General features: G+C 35.0%; 1 protein-coding gene and 1 long non-coding RNA gene across 7 annotated transcripts; one reads left to right on the forward strand and one right to left on the reverse strand.

The window, feature by feature from the left end:
• Nucleotides 1-1,260: 1,260 nt before the first annotated feature.
• Nucleotides 1,261-3,905, forward strand: LOC122278940. The gene is made up of 2 exons (XR_006229390.1): nt 1,261-1,696; nt 3,038-3,905. It is a non-coding gene; the product is annotated as an uncharacterized LOC122278940 (long non-coding RNA).
• Nucleotides 3,906-5,701: 1,796 nt separating this feature from the next.
• LOC122279957 (cell number regulator 8-like) lies at nt 5,702-16,664 on the reverse strand. 6 transcript variants are annotated; one of them, XM_043090874.1, is made up of 3 exons: nt 16,154-16,660; nt 14,932-15,134; nt 5,702-6,594 (listed from the first exon to the last, which is right to left on the reverse strand). In XM_043090874.1, the coding sequence occupies exons 1-3, from the start codon at nt 16,473-16,475 to the stop codon at nt 6,586-6,588; spliced, it is 534 nt and encodes a 177-aa protein (XP_042946808.1). In that variant the 5' UTR covers nt 16,476-16,660; the 3' UTR covers nt 5,702-6,585. The 6 variants fall into 6 exon arrangements, with proteins under 6 accessions (XP_042946808.1, XP_042946806.1, XP_042946811.1 ...); XM_043090872.1 differs by having other exon boundaries at nt 5,702-6,638; nt 16,154-16,659; XM_043090877.1 differs by having other exon boundaries at nt 5,702-6,664; nt 16,154-16,659.
• Between the last annotated feature and the right edge of the window lie 1,874 nt (nt 16,665-18,538).

Raw genomic sequence — 18,538 nt, forward strand, 5'->3', positions numbered from 1 at the left:
CAGCCGTTGCCCATCCACCATCACCACTTCCACACACTCAACCCACCATTAGAGTTTCTTTCTGTTGATCCACCTCACTTCCGCTACCAAGCCTCCATCCCATCAACGCGTGAAGCCGACTCTTCGTCCCATCTTGCCGCAAGGCTTCTGTCATCCTGTATTCAAGTAGCGGTTCTATCACCCACCTTCCATAAGCATGGCATCCTTTATTCTCCTTTGTCATGGGGTGACTTTTGGTTTATGTTCTCTTTTCCAAGGATTCAATTTCACATCACACCAACAATGCAGGTGGGTAGCCTTTCCTCCTCCCTCCCTAGCGATCATATTTCTTTCAAGGGTAGCAGCCTTTCCTCACTCAGTTCATCTACCTCCTTTACCAAGCGTTTCTTCTTGTTGGCGCTTGGCAACCCCCTTAATTTCCCCCATTTCTTCTCAATTTTCCTTGATGCCTTCTTCATTTTCTTGTTTTTCTGAAGATTTGTACCTACTCAACCAGCTTTCACCAACACGCATACAAACTCATCGTCTCCATATCCAACTCGTCTACCTCATCATTTTGGCCTTAAAACTCACATATTTCACATTCACACGACAACCATTCACATATTTAACATTTCCCTGCAATTTACTGTATCTTTGTTGTTATTTATAGTTGTCTTTTAATTCTACTTCTCCGTATTATTTCTCTTTTGATAATATAATATGTATCTTTATCGACAGAAAAAATAAATAAAAGGATTCAACTACCTCAAGTTTTAATTAAAGTTTTAAAAGCCGAACTAAAAAAAATATTAAATAAATAAAGAAGTTGAATAGGGGAAAAGTTGTGCACCTACATTTGAGGGCTCTTGTATTGAAGCCTTCACCTATTGGTGAGAAAGTCTGAATTAGGATATGGTATAAATCAAGCCTTTTACACCCTCCAATGGAGAGTTGACTCATGAGCTCTCCATTGAGCTTAAAATAAGCCCATTCATATTGAATTAAAATTATAAATAATTAAACTTAGAGAGAGAGAGAGAGAGAGAGAGAGAGAGAGAGAGAGAAGAATAGCTTAGTCAGTCCGACACCACCTCCGGCATCAAAGTAGTGGATGGCCACCATGGTTCAGTGCCAGGGTGGCACAGGATTGGCCAAAACCAACCAAAATAAAGAGATATGGCGCTTGGGTGATGTCGAACTGGCCAAATCTAGTCATCTAGTCAATTCTATCGAATACAGCAACGTGGTGGCATTGGATGTGGCAAATCCGATAGAATCTACCAAGTTCGGCATTGTGGTGGTGTTGGATCCAACCTTGGTTGCCATATTAATTTCTCTCCGGCTGCAGCTCATAAATGGTTGGTGTCGCAGCCACCTCCCGCAATGCCAAATTATTATTTTTTTTTAATTTATTATTCCAACCGTTTATCAAGGTGGTGGCCTCGACCTTGAGTGACCATCATAATGATGTTTAATGATTGTCTTAAGAACAATTAGCATTAGGGTTTATATTTTTGGATTTAAGATTTTTCTTTAAGAAGAAAACAATAATCTAGTGTAGTTGAACTTACTGTAAAATCTGTAGAATGTTGAAGTGGTGCATCAGGATTGGAGGGTACCCAATCCTGCCAGCAACAACCCCCCTTATTGGGCAAGAAAAGGCAGCAGAGGAAAATCCAGCAAAAACAACATAACATTGCCTCGAGCCCCAACCGTAATAACAAACTCTCTCTCTCTCTCTCTCTCTCTCTCTCTCTCTCTCTCTCTCTCTCTCTCTCCCTCTGTTTAATCATTTTCGTCTCAATATATGTTCTGCAGTGTTTACATTCAATTGTTGAACATTGAGGACAATGTCACATTTAGTTGGGGGGAGGGTTTTCTGTTAAAAATGTGTTAAAATTTTGTTAAAAATTTGTTAAAAAAAAAAAAAAAAGATTTGTTGAGGTCATAAAACATGTGGAATGTAGTGCAAATATGAGTATATGTCAAAAGAGGGACTTATCCACTTTATTTAGTTATTAAACCAAGGGAAAAATGTTAAAAGCTTTGCTAAAACACACACAACACATACCTGGAAGGCCTAGAAAGACTACATTGAGTCATTGTTGGTTGATTTACACTTCAATTGTTTGAAACTCTAATGAACCATATCCTAATGGCTTAGGAAGAGATTTGAAATGAATTAAATGAGAAAAGGGACAAGCCAGAGATCCAAAAAAATAAAAAAATAAAAAAATCCTTTAGGTAGACTAGTGGTAAGGGCTGACTTGTGAAAGTGTGGATAGGCGCACATTCATAGGTCCGATTCCCCCACTAGGAAATCTAAGAAAACATAAAAAAACAAAAATTACGTTTGTGTAGTAGAAAAGGCTGCCTATTACCAGGGTTCTCACAAAAAAAAAGTAGGCGCCGTTCAAAGTGTAATAGCGTGAAAGCCGTCACTACAATGGTTTTGAATTAGAGTAGGTAAGACCATGTGGTTTTCTCAGATTGGTTGTTGTGATTGAAACTGTTAATGTCTCTTGGTAGTCGATCTTGGAATTCTAACCCCATTTCCATGCACTTGAAAGAAAGCAAGTTTTGTTAAATGTAATTCACTTGGTTGATTAACTAAATTGTGTATAAATCTCTCAGTTGATACAAAATTCAGATTAATCTATCTCCAGTGTTCTTAAACTCAACAAGTCTATTTCATAGCATGTGATTTTTGAATTTTCTGAAATTGTAGTTGGTAATCTCACCTTTGCATGAATTCATTCGCTTTGTTTGCTAGAGTCTACCAATAAGCTAGTTGGGGGGTGTGATGAAGTGCTAAAATTGCATGATTAAGTTACTTAAGCGAACAAATTGTTTAATAAAAAATGATTTAAGTACTTAATTATGCAATAGATCACATTACTTTATTCAATTGATAAATTCTAGTATTTTGGTGCTTAAAAAGATTTATAATGCAATTGTTTCACATGAAACAAGACAAGCACCTCACATGCATGCAACACAAACTCACACATGCTAAAAGCAAACAAACTCACTCGGACAACACATACACATGCAGAACAAGAAGAATCATTCGGGATGTGCACACATGCAGAAAAACACATGCAGAAAAACAGATGCAGAAAATGTGGACCTACAAAAACACATGCACATGCAGTGCAGAAAGCATTCGGACCACATGACAGCAAATATGCAGACCATTCATCACATGGACAGCACATGCAGAACAGAAAAATCACATGGACAGCAACCAATCATTCGGAAAGCAGCTCACACATGCACATGCAGGATAGCAACTCACACTTGCAGCAGCACATGTACAGTAGCAGAAAAATCTTTCAACAAAGCAGACCATCACGCTGAAGGAAAAGCAATTGGACAGCATCAGCAGATAATCATTCGGACCACAACATCACACATGCAGAAAATTCAACCATGCAGCAGACTAAAACATACAGACATGCAGAAAAATGCAAACATACAGACCAAACTCACATGAACCGAAAGCAGCAGCAGAAGTTTTTGACCCTTTACTTTTCAAACTTGTTTTTATATGGCTGGGAGACTTTTGTTCATGGAGGAAGAGTAGTTTTCGGTTTGGCAGCAGCAAGACTTGGGCAGCTGTTTTTCTTGACTTTTACTTTGATTCATTTCTTTTTCTTGCTTTCAGTTTGGCAGCAAGAGCGGGAGAGTTTCAGTTTTTCTTCTTTCTTTTCTTCTGGTTAAAGGAAAGAGTTGTTGTTGGGAGGGGGACTTTGGATCTTTGCATTTTCCGTGGGAGATAGAACTCTCTCTCTCGGTTTCATTGTTTTTGTTTTTTTTAGTTTTATTGCTGGGTTGTTTCGTTAGGCAGTAGGAGTAGCTCTTATTTTTATTTTACTGCAGTTCAGTTCAGCATTGAATTTATTTACTTTTTCGTTTTCATCTTTTGGGAATTTTTCTGTTTTAGTTTCTTTTATTTTTCATTTCAGAACTCTCTCGTTTTTATTGTTCTACTAGTCTTTAGTTTAAGATTTCAGACGGATGGAAGGTCCTCTCTTCCTCTCGGATTTCATTGTTCTTTTGGCTGTTTACTTTTTTTTCACATTTTCGTTCTTTTAGAGATGCAGGGGAGTCGGTGGCCTTGCGGCACTGGTTTCATTTTTTTTGCTTTACGTTGTATGTTTTATTATTTTTATTTCTTTTCAGTTTTTATCATGGCTCAACTTAGATTAATCTTTGTTGCTAGAAATATTATGCGTAGCTAATTTTTTAAGCTTGGGTTGCGGAATGGGGCGTGATTTGTTTTGGATTTTAGATCGATGCAATATTTTGTTGATAATGTTGATTTCACTAAGTTACTAGTTGGAATTAAATTAAAAATAGATTGAAGCTCTTGCTCTTGTTTTATTGTTGACGTAAGGCACATCAAAAACTTGAAAATTATCAAGGCTTCTCTCGTTTGTTTGTTAATGTGTGTTCGGCTAGAAAAATAGAAAATCCCTTAGGAAAATATTGCAAAACTTGAGCTTAACCCTTTTATCTTCCGATTATCAATGCCTTGATTGGGTTGTTAATCGAGAAAATTATCTAGAATCCAAAATAAAGAGAGTCCCAAACCCAACCCAAGTGTTCATTAATTAGTTTTTCTTAAGAAACTCTTATTTTAACTTCGATTATCTTTTTTTTCATTGCATTTGAATTTTATTTTCATCACTCATACTTGATTCATTTGTTACTCACAAATCTCCTATACGCTTTGATAACCCTTTGTCCCTGTGAAATACGATCCTGGACTTATCCTTGATACAACTTGACACTTCTATACTTGGAAGCACATTCGAAACCTAGTCAAGTTTTTGACGCCGTTGCCGGGGACAACTAGTGCTTATTAGAGCATTCCTCTACTGCTGAGAGGACGTTTGTGGAGCTGTGAATCTCTTCACAGCCTGGGTGACATCTAATTTTTTTCCTTCTATCTGTTTATTCTTCATAGTCTTTGATTTTCTGCTCCTGTTTGTATGACTGGTTGGACTAGAGACCATACATCTCGACTGTTTAGGACAGAATCATTGACATCTTTCAGCTCTGCATCATCTTCTGTTGAATCATCATCAGACACTGATTGCATCATGGCTGAAAATGAGAATCATGATAGGGAAATGGTGAATCAAAACAAGACACTTAGAGATTATTTGCAACCTGTCAGAACTGGCACACCCTCATGCATAATTCAACCTTTGAATGCAAACAATTTTAATTTCAAATCTGGAATTATTCCATTAATCCCACATTTTCATGGCATGGATTCTGAGAACCCTTATTTGCATATCAAAGAGTTTGAAGAGGTTTGTTCTATATTCATGGACCGGACTTGCACTGAGGAGGTTATAAGGCTTAAGTGAAATCAACATTATCAACAAAATATTGCATCGATCTAAAATCCAAAACAAATCACGTCCCATTCCGCAACCCAAGCTTAAGAAATTAGCTACACATGATATTTTTAAGAACAAAAATTAATCTAAACAAAGCCATATTAAAATCTGTGAGAAAATATTCAAATGAGATGAAAACTAATATTGTCCGGACGAAAGAGAAAGGAACAAGTATAAAAACTACAACAAGCAACGTAAACAAAAAGGTAAAAGTAACAGAAAATAAATTCCAACCGTCTCTTAAACTCTAAACTAACAAGAACGAAAAGAAAAAAAAATAAACAAGCCGCCCAATGGAATAAAACTGAAACGAAAAAAATGAATGTAAGAACACCCTCCGTCCAAACGAAGACAGCGTTTTTTAAAATAAAAATGAAAACCAGCCGACTGAAAAAGAAAGAAGAATAATAATAAACTAAGCTATTGCACTGTCTTAAACGAAAAAAAAAAAAAAGAGAGAGAAGGTCTACCCTCCTGTACCCCAACTCCTCACAAAAGAAATGATAAATAAAGACTTTTCCCAGCGTCTTTCACGATCCAGCGCATATCCATGTGCTAAGGGCCTGCTGTTCCAGCTGCTGTCAAACCGAAAGCAAGAAGAATGAAAGTAAAAGTCAAGAAAAACAGCTGCTTGCCCCTTGCTGCTGCTTTCGGTCCAGCTATCCCATGTGATTTCTTGCTGTCCTGATTAACGTGATTTGTTTAAGCATGCAGAGTTTGACCTTTCATGTGCAAAAGCAAGAAGAATGAAAGTAAAAGTCAAGAAAAACAGCTGCTTGCCCCCTGCTGCTGCTTTCGGTCCATGCGTGATCTGCTGCAGATTCTTCTCCTGCTTTCTGTTCTGCATGCGTTCTGCATGTGTGCACATTCGAATGAGTGGTTGCTGTTCTGCATGTGCATGTGTGAGCTACTTTCCGAATGATTCTTTCTGTTGCTGTGTTCCTGCTGCATGTGTGCTGTCCATGTGGTCCGAATGGTCTGCATTGTTTGCATGTGCATTGTGCTTTTCCTTGCTGCAGCAACTGCTGCAGATCCGAGTGAGTGGGTGTGCTTTTAGCATGTGTGAGTTTGTGTTGCAACGTGCTGTCCAAGGATCTTGTTGCTGCATGCCGAGTGTGTGATGTGTCCAATGTGATGATGCTTGTGTGCTCCTGCTGTTGGCTGTCCGAGTGATCTCTTTGCTGCACGTTCATTTACTCTAAAAAGAAGAACAAAGTTGTTGTCCTACATGTGTGCATTTTTCTGCATGTGTATTGCCCAAACTATCCCTGTTATGAGAGGAATAAAAATGAAATATTTATTTTCATGTGAAACAATTGCATTATAAATCTTTTTAAGCACCAAAATACTAGAATTTATCAATTGACTCAAGTAATGTGATCTATTGCATAATTAAGTACTTAAATCATTTTTTTATTAAACAATTTGTTCGCTTAAGTAACCTAATCATGCAATTTTAGCGCTTCATCACACCCCCAACTAGCTTTTTGCTAGACTCTAGCAAATAAAGTGAACGAATTCATGCGAGGGTGAGATTTCCAACTACAATTTCAAAAGAATTTTGAGAATCACATGCTATGAAATAGACTTGTTGAGTTTAAGAACACTGGAGATAGATTAATATGAATTTTGTATCAACTAAGAGATTTATACACAATTTAGTTAATCAACCAAGGGAATTACATGTAACAAAGCTTGCTTTCTTTCAAGTGCATGGAAATGGGGTTAGAATTCCAAGATCGACTACCAAGAGACATTAACAGTTTTAATCACAACAACAAATCTGAGAAAACCACATGGTCTTACTCTAATTCAAAACCATCGTAGTGGTGGCTTTCACGCTATTACACTTTAAAAGGCGCCTACTTTTTTGTAAGGACCCCGGTAATAAGTAGCCTTTTCCACTACACAAGTGTAATTTTATTTTTTTTATGTTTTTAGATTTCTTAGTGGGGAATCGGACCTATGAATGTGCGTCTATCCACACTTTCACAAGTCATCCCTTACCACTAGTCTACCTAAAGGATTTTTTTATTTTTTTATTTTTATTTTTTGGATCCCTGGCTTGTCCCTTTTCTCATTTAATTCATTTCAGATCTCTTCCTAAGCCATTAGGATATGGTTCATTAGAGTATCAAACAATTGAAGTGTAAATCAACCAACAATGACTTAATGTAGTCTTTCTAGGCCTTCCAGGTGTGTGTTGTGTGTGTTTTAGCAAAATTTTTAACATCTTTCCCTTGGTTTAACAACTAAATAAAATGGATAAGTCTCTCTTTTGACATATACTCATATTAGCACTACATTCCACATGTTCCATGACCTCAACAAATCTCTTTTTTTTTAAAAACAAATTTTTTAACACATTTTTAACAGAATTTTAACACATTTTTAACAGAAAACCCTCCCCCCAACTAAATGTGACATTGTCCTCAATGTTCAGCAATTGAATATTCGATGATGTATGTTATACAAACATGAATTGGCGCAAGATAAACACTGTAGAACATATTGAGACGAAAATGATTAAACAGAGAGGAAAAAATTCACCTGAGGTATTCGAGCGTATACAAGGAGTAGATTTCTGTCAAAGTTAAAAACACAAAAAGCAAAAAAAAAAACAAAACAAACAAATATGGTATATACAATAAAGAATCAGAAATTAATTCAAAATGCAAAACAAGCAAGAAAGTAAAAGAAAATTATTTATTTATTTATTTATTTTTTACTTTTACATAAACTTGAGGTTCTTAGCCTCATGTTTGAGACGCTCATTCTCTTCATATAACATCATGTCATCCCTATCCATGGGAATTGGCAAGCGGAATGAAGAATCTAATAGAGATTTAAACTGTTTATTCTTCTGCCGAATGATTCCTTCCCTTATGTGAGACTCTTGAACAATTAGTTGAAGTACAACAATTTGTTCTTTAAGCCTTTCAATCTCATGGTTTTTGGCTTGTACCCGCTGGGAAAAAGCAACAATGGAGGATGAGTAGCGAGTCCCAAGACTCACCAAGTCGTAGATAGCATCAGAGTCTGACTTATTAGCCATACTATTATTCTCTTGTTGCAACATGGTACCAATGGTAGCTGCAGAAAGGACAGGAGATTGAGATGCAGAATGCCTCATGGATGGATCTAGAGAAATGTTAGAAAAATGAGCCATTGACAAAGGAATAGAAGGCTTAAAACGAGAATGTTGACAGAATGCAGATGAGTTATAGAGATGAGAAGAAAACTTGATGCAGATTGGATGAACTTCAGGACTGATTTTATAGAGATAGCATAAAGAACCAGACGAGCTATAATCCAAATCAAAGAGTAATGTGATTTCGGTGAAAATGACATTTCTTAGAAACTCGGAGCCTTCAATCTCGTTTGTCAACAACATCAGACGATTTTTTTCAAATCTCCAGCCACACTTGTCAGGTCACGGACGGATCCAATTATTATTATTATTTTTTTTTTTTTTAATTTTAGTGGACCAAAATATGTCTAAGGCGTGCAAACAGAGAAATAAATTCTCTTCCACCCCCCAACTAGATTGTAGTATTGTCCTCAATGATGCAAGAGAAACGAAAGAATTTATACAAAGAGAGCAGTTAAGGGGCAAAACAACTAAAAGAAGAACCACCCAAATCTCAGTTGGACGGGTGACCAGCATGTAACTTCAGCAACCTTGGCCCCAGGACCCTCTCAACTGGCAATTCAAGCACCTCCAATGCAAAAGAAGGGACTTAAAGATACGGTTCAGCAGCTGAGTGTGACACTTCAACAGTTCATGCAAGGTCAAGCAACACTCAACAATCAGAATTCATTGGCAATTAATGACATACAGAGTTCCCTCACAAGGCTAACTACATCTTTAAGTACCCAATAGAAGGGTAAATTTCCTGCACAGTTACAACCAAATCCACAAGGGCAGCCTCATCAAGTGCAAGCAATAAGTGAGGACCCTAACTTAAAGTCAGTCAAAGCGGTGACTACTTTAAGAAGCGGTAAGGTGGTAAACATTCCAGCACATGAGCCATACAATTCTGGTAAGGTCTCTAACCCTTCTAATAAAGATGGAGAGCATGTGTCTGATGAGCATGAGAAAATTCATTGTCCTATACCTGCTCCTTTTTCTCAACGATTAGTTCCGTTGCATAAAGATAAGCATCTTGCTGAAATTCTTGAGGTTTTTAGACAAGTTAGGATTAACATCCCTTTGTTAGATGCTATTCAGCAAATTCCTGCATATGCAAAATTTTTAAAGGATTTATGCACTGTGAAAAGAAAATTAAATGTGCATAAGAAAGCTTTTCTTACTGAGCAGGTTAGTGCCATCATTCAGAGTAATACACCACCTAAATACAAGGACCCTGGAGCACCTACAATTGCTTGTGTAATAGGAAATTCAAAAATTGGTCACGCTTTGTTGGATCTTGGTTCAAGTGTCAATTTATTGCCTTACACTGTGTATGAACAGCTTGATTTAGGTGAACTGAAATCCACACCTATCATTCTGCAACTTGCTGATAGATCAATAAAAATGCCTAGGGGTATAGTTGAGAATGTTTTGGTTCAAGTTGATAAATTTTACTATCTTGTGGATTTTGTGGTGCTTGATATGAACTTATCAAATCCATCTACTTTCCAAGCTCCTGTAATTCTTGGTAGACCATTTCTTGCTACATCTAACGCATTAATTAATTGTAGAAGTGGAATTTTGAAATTGAGTTTTGAAAACATGACATTGGAGCTGAATATCTTTAATACTTGCAGGCAACCTCAGGATTTGGAAGAAGTCCAGGAAGTTAATTTGCTGGAAAATATCATTGATGAGGATTTTCACTTGAATCATTCTTCCACTGATTTACAATTGTCATTAGAAAGTATTCTAAGTGATGTGAATATACTTGATGATACTTCTAATATTTCTTTTGCAGGGATTGGTCATGGGGTGCTTTGGCAACCAATGTTTGAAAAGTTGCCATCTTGGGCAGCACCTATAAAACCATCTTCAGATAACAGACACCATCTCATTGGAGCACTCAGAACACTCGAAAATTCAAATCTGAAGTTGAATAATTTTTTTTATGATGACCTTCACTTGCTTAAATATTGCTCTGACCAAATGTTTCAAATATGTTTAGCCAACAAACACATCCAAAGTAAGTTTTTTGATCCTGGTAAGTTACGGTTTCGGTGGAGTGGGCCTTATTTGGTTAAAAAAGTTTTCCCTCATGGTGCTATTGAGATTGCACCTGAAGAACCTACTTTGCATTTGCTTGATCCTAATTGATGATTCTTGATCTATCCATTTCTTTTCATTGTTTTCTTTTGTTCTTTAGTTTTTATTTTTATTTTATTTTTTTTATTTTTTTGGTTGCATTTCTTTCAAAGCTATCCAGGTACTTCCTTTTCCTCTTTCCTTCAATTTTTCTTCAAATTTTCGGTTCTTCTGTTAGTTGTTTTGCCCCTTAACTATTCTCTTTGTGTAAATTCTTTCGTTTCTCTTGCACCATTGAGGACAATGCTACAATCTAGTTGGGGGGTGGAAGAGAATTTAATTTTCTGTTTGTATGCCTTACACTTATGTTGGTCCACTTTGAGGGGAGTGTTAGTAATGAGTTGAAAGCAGATTAAATCTCTCATTCTAGAATTTTACATGCTGGAAAGTGATAAAAAAAAAAGATCCGTCCGTGACCTGACAAGTGTAGCTGGAGATTTGAAAAAAAAAATCGCCTGATATTGTTGACAAACGAGATTGAAGGCTCCGAGTTTTTAAGAAATGTCATTTTCACCGAAAAAATGGATCCGTCCGTGACCTGACAAGTGTAGCTGGAGATTTGAAAAAAATTGCCTGATGTTATTGACAAACGAGATTGAAGGCTCCGAGTTTCTAAGAAATGTCATTTTCACCGAAAAAATGGATCCGTCCGTGACCTGACAAGTCTAGCTGGAGATTTGAAAAAAATCGCCTGATGTTGTTGACAAACGAGATTGAAGGCTCCGAGTTTCTAAGAAATGTCATTTTCACCGAAAAAAAATCACATTACTCTTTGACTTGGATGATAGCTCGTCTGGTTCTTTATGCTATCTCTATAAAATCAGTCCTGAAGTTCATCTAATCCGCATCAAGTTTTCTTCTCATCTCTATAATTCATCTGCATTCTGTCAACATTCTCGTTTTAAGCCTTCTATTCATTTGTCAATGGCTCATTCTTCTAACATTTCTCTAGATCCATCCATGAGGCATTCTGCATCTCAACCTCCTGTTCTTTCTGCAGCTACCATTGGTGCCATGTTGCAACAAGAGAATAATAGTATGGCTAATAAGTCAGACTCCGATGCTATCTACGACTTGGTGAGTCTTGGGACTCGCTACTCATCCTCTATTGTTGCTTTTTCCCAACGGGTACAAGCCAAAAACCATGAGGTTGAAAGGCTTAAAGAACAAATTGTTGTACTTCAACGAATTGTTCAAGAGTCTCACACAAGGGAAGGAATCATTCGGCAGAAGAATAAACAGTTGAAATCTCTATTAGATTCTTCATTCCGCTTGCCAGTTCCCATGGATAGGAATGACATGATATTGTATGAAGAGAATGAGCGTCTCAAACATGAGGCTAAGAACCTCAAGTTTATATAAAAGTAAAAAAAAAAAAAATATTCTTTTCCTTTCTTGCTTGTTTTGCATTTTGTTTATTTTGTTTTGAGTCCACTACTCTGGAGGATCCTGCTTATTAGAATTAATTTCTGATTTTTCATTGCATATACCGTATTTGTTTGTTTTGTTTTTCTTTTTTTTGCTTTTTGTGTTTTTAACTTTGACAAAAATCTACTCCTTGTGTACGCTCGAATATCTCAGGTGAATTTTTTTTCCTCTCTGTTTAATCATTTTCGTCTCAATATATGTTCTACAGTGTTTATCTTGCTCCAATTCATGTCTGTATAACATACATCATCGAATATTCAATTGCTGAACATTGAGGACAATGTCACATTTAGTTGGGGGGAGGATTTTTTGTTAAAAATGTGTTAAAATTTTGTTAAAAATTTGTTAAAAAAAAAAAAAAGATTTGTTGAGGTCATGAAACATGTGGAATGTAGTGCAAATATGAGTATATGTCAAAAGAGGGACTTATCCACTTTATTTAGTTATTAAACCAAGGAAAAAATGTTAAAAGTTTTGCTAAAACACACACAACACATACCTGGAAGGCCTAGAAAGACTACATTGAGTCATTGTTGGTTGATTTACACTTCAATTGTTTGAGACTCTAATGAACCATATCCTAATGGCTTAGGAAGAGATCTGAAATGAATTAAATGAGAAAAGGAACAAGCCAGGGATAAAAAAAAAATAAAAAAAAAAATCCTTTAGGTAGACTAGTGGTAAGGGCTGACTTGTGAAAGTGTGGATAGGCGCACATTCATAAGTCCGATTCCCCCACTAGGAAATCTAAAAACATAAAAAAAACAAAAATTACATTTGTGTAGTGAAAAAGGCTGCCTATTACCGGGGCCCTTACAAAAAAAAAAAGAAGTAAGTACCTTTCAAAGTGTAATAGCGTGAAAGCCGCCACTACAATGGTTTTGAATTAGAGTAATACCATGTGGTTTTCTAAGATTGGTTGTTGTGATTGAAACTGTTAATGTCTCTTGGTAGTCGATCTTGAAATTCTAACCCCATTTCCATGCACTTGAGAAAGCAAGCTTTGTTACATGTAATTCCCTTGGTTGATTAACTAAATTGTGTATAAATCTCTCAGTTGATACAAAATTCAGATTAATCTATCTCCAGTGTTCTTAAACTCAACAAATCTATTTCATAGCATGTGATTCTTGGATTTTCTGAAATTGTAGTTAGTAATCTCACCTTTGCATGAATTCATTCGCTTTATTTGCTAGAATCTAGCAAAAAGCTAGTTGGGGGGTGTGATAAAGGGTTAGAATTGCATAATTAAGTTGTTTAAATGAGTAATTTATTTTATCAAATAAGGATTGAACACTTAATTATACATCAAAATTTTAACACTTAATGAAAAATTTATTGATGATAATATTTTGCACATCAAAGTCTCATATTTGCCCTTGAAATACTTAAACTATAATATCATTTCATTTGTATATTGTAGGGCATTTATGGAAGAAAAGAAAGAAGAGGATCTATGAGGAAATAGGAGAATTGATTATGGCCTTATGGAATTTCATCTCAATCATAGCACGCCGAACACATGAGACGTGGGAGGCAGCAGCAGAGGAGATTTTTATTTTATTTTTTTTCTTTCTTTCTTTTTCATGGAGACAGCTGGAGCTTTGCATTTCAGACCTAGACTAGAGATTATAATCATAAGATTATTCTCTCGGGGTGTATAAGGAAATCAAAACTCCTATTGAACTGTATGGAAGATTAGGACTAAGTATCAAATTTCTCAACTTAAATTACTATTGGCTTTGCCGTATCCTTTTACCAATTAACACATGTAGTGTCCTAAATCCTTAAAACATTCAAGAGTATGAATAGGAGCAATGATTTCTATAATTCACAATTGCCATAAAATGAAAACAGAAAGCATTTATCTGACGTAGGGCGTGGAAATTAGATACAAATATACGAAACATATGTAACTCATGAATCCACATGACCAGAAGGCCAAGAACACCACAACAGAAATACTAACAAATTCATTAACACCATAACATTCTCAGAACTAAGGTGTCCATGGCATAAGGCTCTCTCTCTCTCTCTCTCAAACAATATATTTATATCATCTTTAGAAAAAATAAGTTATATATATCAAAACTTCATGAAACCACAAATATAACATTTTTTTTTTTTTATTGATATACAACTATAATACATATATATAATAGTAACACTTTAAAATGCATCTCTATGATGAGAATATTCAAAATTCCATAATTGCTGTCATGATTGCATCTCTTTGCAATCAACTATGACGATAAGGGAGGTAGTTCAAGTCAAGGCAGGACCAGAGAAATGATAGAACCAATCGTATATTTTAGTAGGCCCGTTCGGAGTTTACAAGTATTGAGGAGTGTGTTGGGAAATTTACAGTGGCTTGGTGTATGGTCAAAATCTGGTTTGGTGGGATAGGCATTGCTGCACTGGTGGTGGTTTGGGGCAGGCGCGGCTTTGGGCTTGGGCTAGGGCTTTGTTAGGTTCATTTTCCTAGATGGGTTTATCGTTTTTTGCACGCCAACTAGGTGTTTTCTCTCGTATTCATCCAGTGAAATTGGCTATGCCTATTGGCATTAATAAACTTTCTTATAAAAAAAGACTATACAGAGCTCGGTTCATTTATAGAAGAAGTACTTTATGATAAGAACAAAATAGGATACAAAATGTATAATTGAGGAGTGCTATAATTAATAGATAAACAAACATATGCATAGAAAGCATAAACGTACACAACAACACAAAATAAAATCAACCAACTCAATGGCAGACCAAAACTGCCATTGAACATGTCACCTTGTTTTTAGGAGGTAATGAGGGTAAGAAAAGAGAAAAACTTACCTCTAGGTTGAACTTCCGACGAATGGCAGTACGGCTAGAGTGTGAAAACAATGGTGCAAGGAAATTCCAACCAAAAACGGAATTCCCAATCAAATATAGACCAGAATAACGCAAGCAGTGATCTGCAAAAGTGCCAGGACTGGATCCAAGTCTCTCAGCATTGCTTCCATACAGCACACAAGGAGCCACACTTCCAAGAAGACCTGGCCAGACAACACAATGTTAAGGACAAAACTTGAAAATGTGGTGCAAAAATGGACTTTAAAAGCATATCAATTTACAAAGAAAAAGACATCATCAAGAAATCTTGCATTCCAAAAGCAACAAGTATTAATTGATATAAACCTCTATGCAATCAGAGTAATGATACATATAGATCACTTTCTTTACATAATTTGTTAAAAGAAAGACGGATATGCAAACTTTGAAATTCAAATCAAATGGGAAACTCAAATTTCAAAAACTTATAATGTTAGTTTAATGAAGTAACACTATCAGACTGGCTAGTTATAAAATGGTCGTGTCCATATTGTTACTCATATAGTTATTTTAAACTGGGTTATAAAATTTTGTATACAGCAATCAAATTTACATCCTACGTGAATTATATCTCCATTATTAATTGTTCACTATTTTATTCGAGCTGCATGCCATGCATTACTAACAAAATGCAAACTTTCTAACTCATCGTCATTTTCTTTAAAAACTAATTGATAAAGCTAATCCAGGAGAATTGCACTCTTCACATACTTTTTTAAAATATCTTTTCTTTAAAAAATACCGATTCTTCATAAAAGTCCATCCAGATGTAAAATTATGTAACTGATGGATCACAAAGGAAAAACACAGCCAGAACTCAGAAATCAATTCTATATCCTCAAACGTATAGAAAGAAAAATAAAAATAACAGAATTTCTCTTTGCAAACATTGATCTTTGACTCAACAGCAGCAAAAATTGCGATTAAGTTGGATTATATCTCATATTAAAAAGAAACATATTTGGTACTACAGGGCTCAGTTTTATCGTTGAACCAATGTGCTAGCACCATGTGCACAAAAATGAAACAAATAGAAAACCCCAAACCCAAAGTAAAATTCAGAATGCAAAGAAAGACACAGACAATTACAGAATAACCCATTTTTAACGGTAATTACAGAATGCCCAAATATCAACTCAAGTCTCTAATAGATAAATCGACTGTGAAAGAATAAATGACTTACAAACTTCAAGATCGCTGCTACAGAACTCGTCGTTGCGTCCAAGACAGGCGAAGAGAGAAGAGTCCCAGTGGGCCCTGCCCATCGGCTCGCCCATCACACTCCCGTGTCCCAATGGCAACCCGTCTGCTGTCCAGCCGTATCCACCAATATTTCCCGGTCCCGGAGCCGGAGCTTTGGTCCCGGGCGAGATAGTGACGGTGTCAGCCTTGGTGTCGGTGGGCTTGCTGGGTTTCTGTGCATCTTTTTCTTCTTCTCCGACTTGCTTACTCAAGAATGGGCTTGATTCCTCGTGATTATAATTCTTGTCATTGATGTTATCCATTGAACTTGGCCCCCAAATCGATCCTCAGAGTGACAGAGAGAGGGAGAGGGAGAGGGGATTGAGTGCAAAACCGGAAAGGAAAAAATATGGAAGAGGCGAGAAACAAGGGCTTTTGGGGTAGTCGCTCCCTCGTAGTTGTAGGGTCCGCATCAAAAATCGCGTCCGGTGTGTAGTTTCTACCTCTCACGCCTGACGCCTGCTTTCGTACGCTATTTCCTTTCCGGCTGTAAGCGCATTGATAATGTTATGCATCTTTATATTTACGTAATATTCTTTTAAATTAATAATACATCTTTAAAATTTTATATAACTATAAATAATATTTCTTCAAATTAAAAAAATCATAATTTAATATTCAAACATTATTTTATTATTTTTTTCCTATTTATTAAAATCAATTTTATAAAATTTATTAAGATGATTTTGATATATTAAATTTATACTAAGCTAATGATACAAATTTTTTTAATATATATTAATATTTATTGATAAAATTGATCATTTTAATATATAAAATTAATAATACTTAGATATATAAAATTGATATTTTTAAGCACATTGTACTAATTGTAAAATATATAAATATAATAATTTTAAGAAAAAAAATAAAAAAAATAATATTTTATTTTTATTTAATTCAAAAATATATAATCTAATATAAAAAATTTTCTTTATATATAAAATTAATCTTTAAAAAATATAATTTTAAAAATAAAGAAACCAATGCTTTATATGTATCTTATTCCTCCTTCAATTCATCCCGACTTAGGCTGGTTGGCACCCATTCACGTCACAAATGCGTGTGTAAAATATACTCTACGCGAAATTTAAAGATAAAATTTTCATTGTTTTAAAAATAAATTATATCGTATAAATATTTTATTATATATTATTTTATTTATTTATAAATAGTAATTTTCATTGTGATATTAATTTTTCTAATTTAAAATTCCAGATTTTAAAGTTTGGAAAATTTATATTTGACATTTAAAATGTTTTTTATTAAATACTTTCCATAAATTTTTTATTAATGGAAGGTCTTGTGTTAGTATTTTTTTTTTTTTTTTTTTTTGAAGGGCTCTTGTGTTAGTATTTATTGGCTAATACGTAGTATCAATATCACATCAGCCAGTCGAAAGTTTGTTGTGACATATTGTGCCGTGCATCAATCATGCCATTAATTTTTAAATATTAAATTAATATATCTAGTTGCTAGTTTCCCTCGTCTCAAATATATTTTACATATAAACATCAGTTCATCACCCATGTTCAAATATGCAACACCGTAAATTATTCGTCGCCTAAATAAAATAAAGAAAATAAGGAAAATGTTAAGATTATTACTATTTTATTATCAATTTATTATTTATTTTGTATTTTATTTTTTTAATTTTTTATTTTACTTAATAATTAAGAAAGTAATTATTAGTAAAATTATATATATTTTAAATTTTTTTTAATAATTAAGGATGTTAAAAAAATACTTAAAAGAAAATGATAAAAAAAATAAAAAAATTGTTGATACCTTATAGGTAGTAAATGGGTAGTACCCATAAAATAAACATCTTCACATTTACAAATATATTAAACTTATTGGGGATGGGTCCTCGTATCCATTTCTCAAGCTAGACTGGTCCTTCTTCATTGTAATCTTGAGGAGCTATATCTATATTAAAGTCTACGATTTCGATGGGCAAAACCATAGTGGGAATAGTTATGAGAGACAATAATAACAAATATGAATGCACAAGTTTCATGTAAATAAGACTAAAACCACATCTCATAAGTAAGGCAGAGAATCACCCTCTGAATGAAACACACATATCATAAGTAGTGTGAGTAATCACCCTTTGAGCAAAATAACATAATTATGAATCATCGTATATGTCTGTAAGTATGGAGAATCGCTCCACATGTTTGGTATGGGGAATCACTCTACCTAGCCAACACGTAAAATACATCTACCAAAACCACACTGGGAATCTCTCTATCCGACCAACATGTGAAATACATTCACCCAAAACAATAGGGGAACACTCCACTTGATCAACACAAAGACTTTC

This window comes from Carya illinoinensis, chromosome 10 (genome assembly GCF_018687715.1).
Source record: "Carya illinoinensis cultivar Pawnee chromosome 10, C.illinoinensisPawnee_v1, whole genome shotgun sequence".
Classification (NCBI taxonomy): domain Eukaryota; kingdom Viridiplantae; phylum Streptophyta; class Magnoliopsida; order Fagales; family Juglandaceae; genus Carya; species Carya illinoinensis.